Source organism: Anolis sagrei, chromosome 3, assembly GCF_037176765.1.
Source record: "Anolis sagrei isolate rAnoSag1 chromosome 3, rAnoSag1.mat, whole genome shotgun sequence".
NCBI lineage: Eukaryota > Metazoa > Chordata > Lepidosauria > Squamata > Dactyloidae > Anolis > Anolis sagrei.
Window position 1 is genome coordinate 74479222 of NC_090023.1, and position 14422 is coordinate 74493643.

Consider the following 14422-nt stretch of genomic DNA (forward strand, 5'->3'; position numbering starts at 1 on the left):
ATTTTTCATGATCCCAACAGTGAGCTCAGGGGACCCCATTTGGCGTCAGGACCCACGGTTTAAGTTTGGTTTATTTATCTAAATATAAAATATCTTAAGTGTCATAGGCAGGTCAGAATCTAGTTACTATTCCATCTCTTATCATCTTTAGTATCATGCAGAATAGTAAAAAGGCAAGTTTATTTTAAGATTTTAAAAAAATCATTTAATACATTTTGCTTAATTGTGATGTGGCAATTCTAATAATACACATTGGAATATTTTGTGAGAGCTGTTCAGCAGTGGAACTCTCTGTCCTGGACTGTGGTGGAGGATTCTTTGGAGGATTTTAAGCATAGCAGAGTCTGGATGGCCATCTGTTGGGGGGGGGGGGGAGGGGCGTGGTTTTTAAGCAGAGTCTGGATGGCCATCTGTGGGGGGCGGGGGCATGGTTTGAATGAGATTTTCCTGCTGCTTGGCAGGGGCTTGGAGTGGATGGCCCATGAGGTCTCTTCCAACTCTATGATTCTATGATCATCATGAAAAGGTGCCTGAGAGAACTGGATCCTCTTTCCTGGAGAAGATAACCATATCCCTTGAGCTACCTTTACCCCAAGAATGCCACACCACTTTCAAAGAGAAGCATTATTATTATTATTATTATTAATATTATTTCACTGACACAAAAACACATTATGTCACAGCAAATGAGATCTATATGCTGGATTTCGTATCACAAAATCACAAGTCGAACACCTCCCAAGCATTTAGGACTTAGGACTGTGTGATGTATTTTCGAATGATGCATGCAGATCCAAGCAGATCCTTTTGCAGTTGACAGATCGTGATTTTGTCAATGTTTATTGTTTCCAAATGCCGGCTAAGATCTTTTGGCACGGCACCCAGTGTGCCGCTTATCACTGGGACTACCTGTACTGGTTTATGCCAGAGCCTTTGCAGTTCGATTTTGAGATCCTGATAATGTCTGACTTTTTCCTGTTGTTTTTCGTCAATTCAGCTGTCACCTGGTATGGTGGTATCAATAATCCAAACTTTTTTCTTTTCCACAATCATGATGTCTGATGTATTGTGTTCCAAAACTTTGTCAGTCTGGATTCGAAAGTCCCACAGTATTTTTGCATGTTCATTTTCTACTACCTTTGCAGGTTTATGATCCCACAATTCTTTACTGCTCGCAGGTGGTACTTGTGACATAAGTTCCAGTGAATCATTTGGGCCACAGAGTTGTGCCTTTGTTTGTAGTCCATCTGTGCAATTTCCTTGCAACAGCTGAGGATATGATCTATAGTTTCATCAGCTTACTTGCACAGTCTGCATTTTGGGTCATCAGCTGATATTTCGATCCTGGCCTCAATTGCATTTGTTCTCATGGCTTGCTCCTGGGCTGCAAGAATCAGGCCTTCTGTCTCCTTCTTCAGGGTTCCATTTGTGAGCCATAACCAGGTCTTCTCCTTATCAACATATCCTTCAATATTGCCAAGCAACTGCCAATGCAAGGCTTTGTTGCGCCAGCTGTCAGCTCTGGTTTGTAGTGCAGTTTTCTTGTACTGATTCTTTGAGAAGTTTCTTCAATCAAAAAAGGTTATTTATTTATTTATTTATTTCCTATATTTATACCCCCCCCCCCTTCTCACCCGGAGAGGGGGGGGGTGACTCAGGGCGGCCTCACAGAAGCACCATATGACGCCAGCATCATAAAACATTCAACAATAGATTTAAAATATTAAAACAATAATTAAAACACGCCTATTAAAAATCAGAATCCAAAATTCCAAGTTCTTTGCTTTCTTCTACATATTCTGCCAGGGCATGTTTTTCTTCTTCGACTGCTTGTTTTACTTATTATTATTGTTATTAATTCCTATGAACCACGGACTGAGTTCCCTTTCCTGAGGAAGGTGACTCTATCCCTGGGCTGCCATTAACCCAGGAAAGCCACACGACTTTCCAAGGAAAGCCCCTGCTTTTCCCTTCTTTATTATTATTTGGGGGGCTGGTCTGAGGTGCGAAGGGGGGGGGGCGAAGCCCAGAAGAGGCCGAGCCCTCCCAAGTGTGCTCCTCGCGAGGCGGGCCCCTGCCCCTCCCCCTCCCAGTCCTGGCGCGGTCGGCTGGCTGGGTCGGGGCGATCCGGGAGCGGCTCCGCCGGGTTTTGACTCGGACCCGCCCGGCCCCTTCCTTCCTTCCTTCCTTCCCTCCCTCCGCCGCGCGCGGCTCCTGTGACAAAGAACAGGCGGCGTGGAGGAGGCGCGCGGGACGGAGGGGAGGGAGGGCGGAGCAGGCGGCGCGCGAGGAAGGCTCCAGGACTGGCGAGGCGAGGACGGGCAGGGGGGAGGGGTAATCTCGCGGCAAGGGGCGGGGCCCCGGCCCGCGAGGGAGCGGCGCGCGCGGCGGGACGGGAGGGGTTGGGGGGGTTTGGGTGTTACCTGCTTGTGTGGGGGGAATTTTTTCTCGCGCCCGGATCGAATTCCGGGCTCCAGGTTCCGATCCCAGCCGGAAGCCGGAGCGGCGCCGGAAGCTTGGACCCGTGACGTCTCGCGGGGCACGATGGGAGTCGTAGTTCGGAGTTGGAACAGGAAGGACTGAAGGGCGGGAGACGGGAATGGCCGGGAGTCCGGGACTGAGTGGTTCTGGAGGGAAGAGGCTCCCACGGGGCATCTCGACGCTGGGGAAGGAAGGCCGGTCGACACTGCTAGTTTCCTCATCCTAATCCTGCCACTCTGTCGCCACAGAAGGAAGAGGAGTCAGCCAGGAAGACGCAGCTCCCCCAGGAACCGATGGAAGGGCGAGCGGCTACAGCAGGCATCCTCCAACTGCGGCCCTCCAGCTGTTTGGGCCTCCAACTTCCAGAAGCCCTAATGAGCTTGTTCCATGGTCAGGAATCCCATCTAAAAACAGACATGTGCTTTTCACCTTAAGAACAGACAAGCATCCCGAGCTCTGAGGATCACCTGGGAAGGAATCCCACTGGAGCATTGCAGTGCACCCAAATACCTGGGAGCCACTCTGGACCGTGCTCTGACCTACAAGAAGCACTGCCTGAATATCAAGCAAAAAGTGGGCGCTAGAAATAATACCATACGAAAGCTGACTGGCACAACCTGGGGATCACAACCAGACACAGTGAAGACATCTGCCCTTGTGCTATGCTACTCTCTCTGCTGCTGAGTATGCATGCCCAGTGTGGAACACATCTCACCACGCTAAAACAGTGGATGTGGCTCTTAATGAAACATGCCACATTATCATGAGGTGTCTGTGTCCTACACCACTGGAGAAATTACACGGCTTAGCCGGTATTACACCACCTGACATCCGCCAGGAAGTAGCAACCAATAGTGAAAGGACCAAGGCAGTGACATCTCCAGCCCATCCCCTGCTTGGATATCAGCCAGCACATCAACGACTTAAATAGTTTTCTAAGATCTACAGAGACACTCGCTGGAACACCTCAGCAAGCAAGAGTCCAAAAGTGGCAGGCTCAAACCCAGAACCTCAATCAATGGCTGATACCAAATGAGAGACTCCCCCCTGGGCACACAGAAGACTGGGCGACTTGGAAGGTGCTGAACAGACTGCGCTCTGGCACCACGAGATGCAGAGCCAACCTTCAGAAATGGGGCTACAAAGTGGAATCCTCGACATGCAGATGTGGAGAGGAGCAGACCACTGACCACCTGCTGCAATGTAACCTGAGCCCTGCCACATGCACAATGGAGGACCTTCTTGCAGCAGCACCAGAAGCACTCCAAGTGGCCAGATACTGGTCAAAGGACATTTAATCAACTACCAAACTCACAAATTTTGTCTGTTTGTTTGTTTGTTAAACATGCAATGCAACTGTTTGGTCTGCCCCTGACACTATAAATAAACAAATTGTCAGGAATTCTGGGAGTTGAAGGGCCAAACAGCAACAGCAGGCATGGACAAACTTTGGTCCTCCAAGTGTTTTGGACTTCAACTCTCACAATTCCTAACAGCCTACTGGCTGTTAGGAATTGTGGGAGTTGGAAGTCCAAAACACTTGGAGGGCCAAAGTTTGCCCATGCCTGGACTATAGGGTCACAAGAGCTAGCAACCTGAATGACATTGCCGCCAAATTTAATTGCTAAAGGACCAAAGTCAGAATATCATCTCAATTGAAGCTATCTGGCCAGAAATGGAAAATAATAGCACAGGATCATATATTTTGACCAATGGTAGATTTGCGTGAAGCCCAAAGAGTGGATCAACGACAAATCAGATACGAGATAAAGGAATAGTAATAGTTTCTCTGTGTACAGCAAATTCAAAAACATAACCTGGCTGTATGAGCAGGCGTTTGAATAATTAGTGCAATGATTGATTAATGAACACTGGAATGGATCAATGGATGACGAATTTGGATCATGTTTTCGATGATGAGACGATAGTGAATGGCTACTGTAGTAATCGTTAACTGTTATTGTTATTAATTGTGTAATGGATTAGGCTGTTAACTGTTTTTATACTGTACACTGAATTTCTGCTGTCTCTTATTGCTGTGAACCGCCATGAGTCGCCTTCGGGCTGAGAACAGCGGTATATAAGCAAAGTAAACTAAATAAATAAATAAATAAAACATTTATATCCCGCCCTTCTCACCCCAAAGGGGACTCAGGGTGAAGCACAGTATATATACGGCAAATATTCAATGCCGTGACAAGAAATGATATCAGTATGCATAAACATTTAAAAAATCAAAATATTAAAATACACCGTTTAAAACAGTCATTTGGCATTTGTGTCAAATCTAAATTGGTCTGTTAAAGTTTCCTATCACTGCCTTATTGCACTGTCCCAAAAGCTTGGTCCCACAGCCAAGTTTTTACCATCCTTCTGAAGGACAGGAGGGAGAGGGCCAATCTGATCTCACGAGGAAGGGAGTTCCATAGCCGGGGGCAATCAAGAAGGCCCTGTCTCTCGTCCCCACCAGTCACGCCTGTGACAATGGTGGTACGGAGAGCAGGGCCTCCCTGGAGGATCTTAATCTCCACAATGGTTCATAGGGAGAGATGCATTCAGACAGGTAAATCAGACGGGGCCGTTTAGGGCTTTATAGGCCAAAGCCAGCACTTTGAATTGTGCCCGGTAGCAAACTGGCAGCCAGTGGAGCTGTTGTAACATAGGAGTTGTATGCTCCCTGTTTGCCGCCCCCAGTTATTAACCTGGCTGCCTCTCGTTGGACTATTTGAAGCTTCCGAGCAGTCTTCAAAGGCAACCCCACATAGAGTGCATTGCAGTAGTCTATCCTGGATGTAACGAGAGCGTGGACCACTGTGGCCAAGTCTGACTTCCCAAGGTACGGGCGCAGCTGGTGCACAAGTTTTAATTGTGTGAAAGCTCCCCTGGCCAATGCCGTAACCTGGGATTCCAAGCTTAGTGATGAGTCCAGGAGAACTCCCAAGCTGCGAACCTGTGCCCATCCAGCACAGGCTGTGACCCTATACCCTGTTCAGCCTTGCAACTGACCAGGAGGACCTCTGTCTTGTCTGGATTCAACTTCAATTTGCTCGCCCTCATCCAGACCATCACAGTGGCCAGACACCGGTTTAGGACTTGGGACAGCCTCCTTAGCATCTGGTGAAAATGAGTGATAGAGTTGGATGTCATCTGCGTACAGATGGCATTGGACTCCAAAACTCCGGATGATCTCACCCAACGGCTTCATGTAGATGTTAAACAATACTGGGGACAATGACTGATCATAACACAAAAAGAATGGAAGGAAATCTGGAAAAAGAGATTAAAATACACATATGTCTCTGATCTCAGAGAAAATTGGGTAAAAATGTCTTTAAGATGGTATTTAACTCCAAAAAAATTAGGGAAAATATATGACAATACAAGCTCGACATGTTGGAAATGCAAGAAGAAAGAGGGATCCTATTTCCACATGTGGTGGACCTGTGAAAAAGCGAAAGATTACTGGAAGAAGATACAAAAAGAAATTCAAAATATGTTAAAAATAAAAATACCAATGAAACCGGAGCTGTTCCTATTAGGAATGTACGACAAGGACTTGGTAAAAGATAAAGATAAAATACTATTTTTAGCATTAACAGCCGCAAGGATATGTTATGCTAAAAAATGGAGACAAACAGAAACATCAGAAGATGATTGGGCAATAAAGATGCTAGATATCAGCAACTTAGACAGACTCACCTTTCTATTACTGAAAAACAAAGAAACAGGAAGAAAAGAAACTGACTGGGAAGAGGTCATCGAGTATTTAAGGAAGAAAAGAAAAGAGACGTTGATTTAACATAAAGAAAAGAAATAAGGATGAAACCTTAAAAAGAAAAAAGAAGGGAAAGATCAAGAGAATAGAAAGAAAACAAAGAACTTTTGTTATTTTTGTTATTTTCTTTTTTTCTTCATCAGAACAAGAGTGGATAGAAGACACCAGGAGGTCAAAATACTCCTATTTTACTCTATTTGTTGTTGTGTTTTTGCTTTTCTCTCTCTCTTTTTTTTCTAATCTTCCCCTATTACTTTCTTTTTCCTTTTTTTTACCTATATATATGCATGTTTAAAGAAAATCTCAATAAAGATTTTTTTTAAAAAAAAACAATACTGGGGACAATACCCAGCCCTGCGGGACCCCACAGGGCAATGGCTGTGGGGCCGAGCAGGAGTCCCCAAGCAACACCTTCTGGGAACGGCAATCCAGGAAGGACTGGAGCCACTGCAGAACAGTACCTCCAAGACCTATGGGGGGGGGGGTCTGTGTCCCAAGTTTGGTCCAGGCCCGTCATTCATGGGAGTCACTGTGGTCTATGGAAGTAGGTGAAGGTACTGCAGAGACCATCATCAATGTTTCATCCTCTCTCAAACCTCACCAGGATGTAAAGTAGGTCATGAGGGGTCTGTTTCCCAAGTTTGGTCCATGCCCATTATTGTGAGGGGTTACAGTGGTCTGTGAAAGAAGGTGAAGGTACTGCAAATCCCTTTGCCCATGGTCTATCCTCCCCCAAACCTTACCAGGACATAATGTGTCATGCAGGGTGGTGTGTATCATGTTTGGTTCAGGTCTGTCATGACATACATTACATCCATGGTCCACCCTCCAGTTAGTTGTCTATGAATCTGTCCACCCCACTATATTATGAAAACTGTTCCTGTTGCTTTCCCACTTCCTATTCTACACCTTTTCCTATAGAATTAATATTTTGAAAATAAATAATACATGCTATAGATAGGCTACCACTTATAATATATGGGATTGTGTAACCAAATATTTTCTTAGTGGATATTTTTTTTACTATGTACAGTATCATATCTAATACTTTGATTCCAGTTACATAATCTGTTGCAAAAACCATTATATATGCAATTTGTGCACTGCATTCTTGACTTCATTGTGTTAGGTTTGCTTACACCAGCTCAGCTGGTTTTTCAGCAAGTGCTTACACAACTACTAGCAGAATACTACTAAGGCTTGGACTTTTCCCTGCTAGCCTAGTGTTTGCTCTCCTGAGTTACTGGAAGAGAAAAAAAGAACTATAAGCTGGTAACAAAAAAGGGATACCCTCATTTTAGTGATTTCCTGGATTTGAAGGCAGAAAAAAGGCAATATTCTTACCATATAAGCAACTTGAAAAAGTTATGCCAACACTAATACAATATAAAGAAACCAATATCTCAGCAGCTCCCCTTTTTTCCATTTCTCAAGGCAAGGGATAAGAATTTCAGAGCATGAGTTCCGCCTTGAAAGGAACAAGTGTGTGTAACACACACACACATATTCCTCCTTAACCAGGCTAGGTGTTTTTCATCTCAATGTGCAATTGTGGTCAGTACTCGGGGGGTAGTGCTTATGTGATAGGGGAAAGACCCCAATGATGAAATTAAGCATTCCATGTTGAGTATTGACTACAGTTGCACTTGTGTCTAAACTTACTGAAATTACAAGTTGTTGGGGTATATATCCCGTTTGCTTCAGTGGAGCTTGAACAGGGTTCCCAATGACCGCATCTTTAGGGCTAAAGAACCTGAGATTGGTCTTTAGTTGTCACAAAACAATCAGTGACTTAGTGGCTTGTGCAAACATCTTTGTTCTAAAAATAACCATTCCCAGTCAGAGCATGATTTCCTCCCAGTGACTTGACGCTGAATAATCCCATTAAAAAGAACAAAAGACAATTAACATAGTATATCTTTGGATTTTTTTTATATTCAATGAAACAGCTTTAAGACTTTCAAACAAGTTTTTAAATATTTTCAAGTATCTGTAAGAGCAGCAAGTCCTTTTTATACAGTTTTGCATTTCAATCCATTTATATGCCATCAAGTTATACAATAAAATTAAAGCCAAGAGATAAGGGGGAGCAAATTGTCCTCCAGAAGTTACTAGAATGCAACTAAGATTAATGGAAGTTGCAGTCCAATGACATTTGGAGGGGCACAAGTCCCCTGCCCTCTTATTTATATAGGAGCAATGATTACATTAGGCCTTTTGTTGTGTGTCTTCAAGTCATTTCTGATTTATAGTGGCCCTTATTGTGGGGTTGTCTGAGGCTCAGAATATGTGACTTGCCTGAGTCATTTCTAGAAAAAGAACAGGAATCGTATATTCCTTGAGTTCTGCTGAATACAACGTCCAGAACTTCTCATCATTGCCTGCGCTGATAAAGCTGCTGGGTATTGCAACCCAATAACATCCAGATTCTCCCATGATTCCCATCCCTTTCTTTTCTAAAGAAATTAATCTAGGATCACAATCATAGTGTTTATTACAAAAAGGTAGTATTTCATGGGAAAATTAATTTTCTATAGATCAGACTACAATAGGATTTGGCAAGAGAAACCAGAACTTTCCAAGTGTAGTGACAACTGTTGCTTCCTTTTCAGTAGCCTTCTTCTTGCATATTGGACACATCAGAAGCTTGAATCCAACACCAACACCATTATAGCTTATGTAAATGACTATACCAGAGATATCATTACTTAAACTAATGATATTTCTTTATTTACTGGCCAAAATGCAGTGATCGTATTGGTACCTGGTGTTGGCTGATTATACTAGGAGACTTGGATTTTACAGTTCACAATGAAGCCAAGTCGATCAGAATAAATCTCCAACGAATCTTGATAACGTTTGCAATTTAAATAAGAAATGCATGTATATATTAAGAATATATAAAATAGTTATATGTATTTTCTTTACCCGGTAACAATGAAACGGGCGAGCACAACTTGCCACTCCTTAGTATTTAAGAAGCAAACAGTTCAGAACATGAATTCACACTTCCCTTGACCTAGTTAGTTCCAAAATGTAGCAGAGAAAGAAATGCCTGGAAGAGACTACACATGCTCTACTTAATGTTATCCTTCCTTCCATGAGACAGCATACATCTGTCTAATAAATTGAAGCCTCCCCAGGATTGGGGCAATATTGCTAATGTAATCTATTAATGGAAAAAAGAACATGGACTGGTAAATAGTCTGTGAGCAGACTAAGGGGATGCTCTTCATGGTACATGCACAGAGTATACAAATTATATTCATATGTAACTGTGCATGTTGTCAATCTTTATGGTTATTATCTATGAAAAGCAAGCCACAGTAATACAGCAATTTAGCAATAAGTATATCAGGGCTACTGCATCAGCATTTCATTTCCCTGTCCTGAAATATTTTAAGGCTGCAATCCTATGCATTCCTACCTGAGAGTAAGCCCCACTAAACATAAGCAGTATTTGCTGCTAAGTAAACATATAGGATTGCACTGTAAATGTACTATTTTGTAGTTCAAATCATCTAAATTAGGATTTCCTGGTCTCGTCACTTTTATCTTCACAACACAAAACCCTGTTTAATCTGTATTCCTACTCTCCACTATATTATATTTCTTTAAAATGCAACCATGGTATGCCACTATTAACATACATACATTCATGCAGACAGTTGTCCACTATAACTCCCTGGTCATCAATGTTCAGTTCCATATTGAAACCTGAATTTTTTTTAAAAAAATAGTACTGTTTTACAGACTAAGGCCCACTGATTTCAATGTGCTCGTTTCCAATGAAGTTTGGAAGGGACTGAAGTTTTATTTGCGGCACATTAAAATTTCTATCAGCTTTCTTCCACCAATTTCATGTCCTTGCTTTTGTTTTCCAATGTCTTCCATTGACCATAAAATTAGTCAACCTCAGTAAGCATACAGGTCTATGTTTCTGTAAACAGGGAGGCTGTATAATTTGGCGTGTAATAGGCATTATGCATATGGTTCAACTGATGTTCCATTCAGTTTGCTTTTGCTCTTGCTCTTGAAGATAATTTTCTTGTTCAGGAGGCGTGTTAGGGTACCTCCCTTTTTTCGGGTACCATCAGGTGAGGGCTGTTGTAGGTAGATAAGGTCATTATGTGACTGGCTCATTCCTGGGTCTTTTTGATGGTGCCGGCGGAGGAAGAATAACTTTGCACTCTTTTTTAATATTCCACCTGTAGTAATGAAAATGCAAAAGCTTTTAAACGCAAGCTATTTATTTACATCAACAATATTTATAATAGTGTTCCCTTAAAAAAAAAAAAGCACTTGCTCATATTTCTAATCAGATTCAACCAGTACTTAGTTCAGAAAGAGAAAGAAAAGGACACACTTTAAATAGTAGTAAATGTACTAAAGTCATTAAAATGCTTTTTAAGCATTTAAAGAGTTATAGCTGAATGGAGCTTGTAGCAAATCTATAGTAACCATTTTGTGCACACACCAGTAAATCCCACTAAATGCAGTTGGACTTATTTCTCAGTTGATACATATAAAAGTGTATGGTCAATGGTCAGTGACTAAAATGTTCAAGCTGTTATGGTGATTTTTCTAAGGCCAATTTATTCAGTTAAATTCAACATGCAATTATTTTCATCAGAATCAAAGTATCAGATAAACACACACATATTTAAAAGATTTGAGACAGAATGTTTGAATCGCTTCATGTAAATGCAACTTTGATGCAACCTTTAACAAGCAAAACATAAAAATATGTAGATTGGACAGAGAAGGGAAGAATCAGGTTATATATTACAAGAGTTTCACAGTTTGGGTGAGATGAGCCCTCAAGTAACAAACATTCCCCAGCTGCCTGTTTAGAAATGAGCAATCAGATCTTGCTGAAGTAAACCCTAGCAGTGCATCTACACTGTAGAATTAATGCAGTTTGACACCACTTCAACTGCCATGGTTTAATGCTATGGAACCCTGAGAGACGCAGTTTGGTGAGCAGTCTATGGCAGAGAAGGCTGAAGACTGCTGGAAATAGCAACCTTTTTCAAGCCTCCACTAGTAATTTGTTTGTATGTGATTCTGTTTGCTTACTGTATTGTATATATGTGTTTTGATAGGCAGCTTTACCTTTACTCTATGTTTCTTGAGGATGTGGGAGGGGTTACAGACCACATGATCAGACCTCAGACTGATCAGACCTCAGACTCCATTAGACTCTCAGAATGCTAAGGCTGTCTCTTACCTGCTTAGACTTTGGACTGTTAAGAGCAAACTCATGTTGCTGCTGATTGTAAGAAAGATGCCCTGTGTTATCTGCCCAGAGAAACTACTTCAAACCTATCTCTAACTGGATTGACAAGTTATGTACATGTATGCTGAATACATGAAGGTTGTGAGTAAACCAAATATGTTACTTTTAACAAAGTCTACTTTATTTTTGTCTCTTCAGAGAATGATATAGAAACAAGATGTTTTATGGGACAGTAGATGTTTTTAGGCACTGAAAAAAACACTTCTGAAGAACTGCCATATTTTATGCATTGGCATCATCTCTGTTCCTAACAGATCAGAGACAACCAGGTTATCAGTCTAATAACTGAAAACCAAATTACCTTGCATAAGTACAGTACATGTGGATATATACAACTAAAGAGAATATTTTACTCAAACGAGGTTTTTTCCCATAGTTTTACAAAAGGTTATGGTTTTTAAATGGTTGTTAATGCTATTTTTCTCCAAAAGGTTATGGAGAAAACGACCTTGTAAAACAATACCTATGATTCCATAGTATTGAGGCATTGTGGTGTCAAACTGCATTACATCTCCAGAGTAGATAATTTATTGTTGAAGGCTTTCATGGCTGGAATCACTAGGTTCTTGTGGGCTTTTTCGGGCTATAGAGCCATGTTCTAGAGGCATTTCTCCTGACGTTTCGCCTGCATCTATGGCAAGCATCCTCAGAGGTAGTGTTTCAATTGTTCCTTTAGAAATCGAGGGCAATGTGACCAACACTTTGCTTTCTTTGAACATGACCTTCAGATTAACAAAACATCAACGAGTTGAGTTTTACAGATCGATACTTTTAAGGACATAGTACCTGGCAGAAATGGTTCAGGATAGTGGGCCCTTGGTTTCACAGAATCATAGCACTGGAAGAGACCACAAGGGCCATCTAGTTCAACCCCCTGCCATGCAGGAAAAGCACAATCAGAGCACCTCCTATAGATGGCCATTCAGCCTGTTTAAAAGCCCCTAAGAAAGGAACTTCCACCTCACTCTAAGACAGAGTTTCACTGTTGAACAGCTCATATAGTTTGGTTCAAGGCCCCTGCATGAATATCAAAATCCATGGATGCTCAAGTCCCATTGTATACCATAGCATGTTGTACTCTGAGATTTCAAGAGTAGACACAACATACTAGAAAAGATAACAATGCTTGGCAAGGTAGAAAACAATAGGAAGAGAGGAAGACTACATCACAGGTGGATGCACTCAATTAAGAAACCATAGCACTGAATCTGCAGGACCTGAGAGGGTGGTTTGCAACTTGGAGGTCTCTCATTTATAGGGCCACCACAGGTCAAAATCAACAACAAGAAGCGAGTGTGAATGATTATGCGGCATCTTAGTAATTATGGTTTAATGTGTTTTTAACTAGTTTTAACCATTTTTCAAAAATAATACTGTTGTTTCATTTTTGAACTTTTCTAAAATATGATTTTAAATTAATCTTATTTTAAATTATGGTAAGCTGTTTTGGATTCCATTCCAAGAGAATGGCAGAGTATAAATCCAAGAAAATAAAGTTTCTCTCTGATAGAAGTTTGCTGCCAGAGCCAGTATTATAATTATAACAAGATATTTTGGGAAGGCAAGTTGTACATGGAAAACTTTTGTGAACACAACAAGGTAAAGCCTCTGTGAAGGAGAAAGGATGATGCCTCCTTTCAGAATCATCTGGGGATCCCAAGCAGACCAAATACAGCTAACATGTCATGCTTTGCTCATCTTGCGTTAAAGCATATGCTGAAGCACAATCCCTTTCATCTTTATGCATTCCAAAGAAGGCAGCAAACATGCACCTATCATTTTTGAGGCAATGCAGACTTACTTGATTCAAGAGCCAAATATATACAAGGCATTATGAGACATGGCCTTATAGAGCTTCTGCATGCACAGGCTTCTCAAACATTACTTGGATAAGTGGACAGTGACTGTACTATGCCTTCTGGTGTAGGCTTGTACAATTCTTATCTAAAGAGCAGTGAAGTGGAAGTGAGCTTTAGAGGACACAGGCAGCTAGTGCTGAATCATCTCACTCATATGTACTCTTTTGGTTTTCTATCACTAGGCCGATGTCTAGTGCAAAGTGTGGCCACAGGTTACATACAAAACTTAAGGCACACCAGCTTTCAAAAAAACAAATAGCAATACCCTCCAAAAATACTTCCTTAAATGTCCACTAGGTAATGTTGGGACATTTGACCACATTTTGGGCACTCTTTGGACCACTAAAAAGCCTTTTTCAAAACAACTGAAAGTGATGTATGGTAATGTCATGCTGTAAAGTAATATCATGCTTCTGAGAGAATTTGGGATCAATTATGGGTTTTCTTGCAACAGGGCGGTGTAACCACAAGGTTTTCTAATATGGCTCACTAGACTTACCCCTGCTCTAATCTCTGGGCTAGAAAAAGGCATTGGCCCAGAACTTTGTGGGAGAGGATAAGAAGGGCAAGCCATTGAATAGTTCAAATAACATCAGTGTACTTTTTTGATATTTTTCTCACATATTCCAAACCGCTACAATGGGCTCTCGGTTCCAGAATCTCATGTGGGTACCAATGTCCATGGACATTCAAGTATCACTGTATACAATGGTGTAGCAAAATGGTAAAATAGTGGTTTGCCTTTTGGAATTTTTAGAATATATTTGCCAACCATGGATGGTTGAATTTGTGGGTGCAGAATACATGGATATTGGGGGGGGGGGGCAATTGTCCTTTACATGCTACAGTGAGTAATCTGCATCTGAAGCTGCGGGACTGCCATATGACACATACTCAACACCTTCTAATAAGAAAATTATTGTGTTGTTGAAAGCTTTTATAGCCAGAATCACTGGGTGTCTGTGAGTTTTCTAGGCTGTATGGCCATGTTCCATCAGAAGAGCTGCA

General features: G+C 41.8%; 2 protein-coding genes and 1 long non-coding RNA gene across 4 annotated transcripts in view; 1 reads left to right on the forward strand and 2 right to left on the reverse strand.

Annotated features, from left to right (window-relative positions):
- Positions 1–2516, reverse strand: part of PRDM15 (PR/SET domain 15) — a 45287-nt gene extending 42771 nt beyond the window's left edge. Inside the window, exon 1 of one of the 2 annotated variants that reach the window (XM_060770294.2) lies at positions 2424–2516. The gene's annotated coding sequence lies outside the window, so the exon portion shown is untranslated. The remainder of the gene's footprint in view (positions 1–2423) is intronic. The other variant, XM_060770293.2, reaches the window with a different exon arrangement.
- LOC137096720 (uncharacterized) lies at positions 2035–4749 on the forward strand. Its single transcript, XR_010909652.1, has 2 exons — positions 2035–2311; positions 2730–4749. It is a non-coding gene; the product is annotated as an uncharacterized lncRNA (long non-coding RNA).
- A 3422-nt stretch (positions 4750–8171) lies between these two features.
- Positions 8172–14422, reverse strand: part of C2CD2 (C2 calcium dependent domain containing 2) — a 48069-nt gene continuing 41818 nt past the window's right edge. Inside the window, exon 14 of the mRNA XM_060770292.2 lies at positions 8172–10464. Within this exon, the coding sequence (XP_060626275.2) occupies positions 10238–10464 (227 nt within the window). The 3' untranslated portion in view covers positions 8172–10237. The remainder of the gene's footprint in view (positions 10465–14422) is intronic.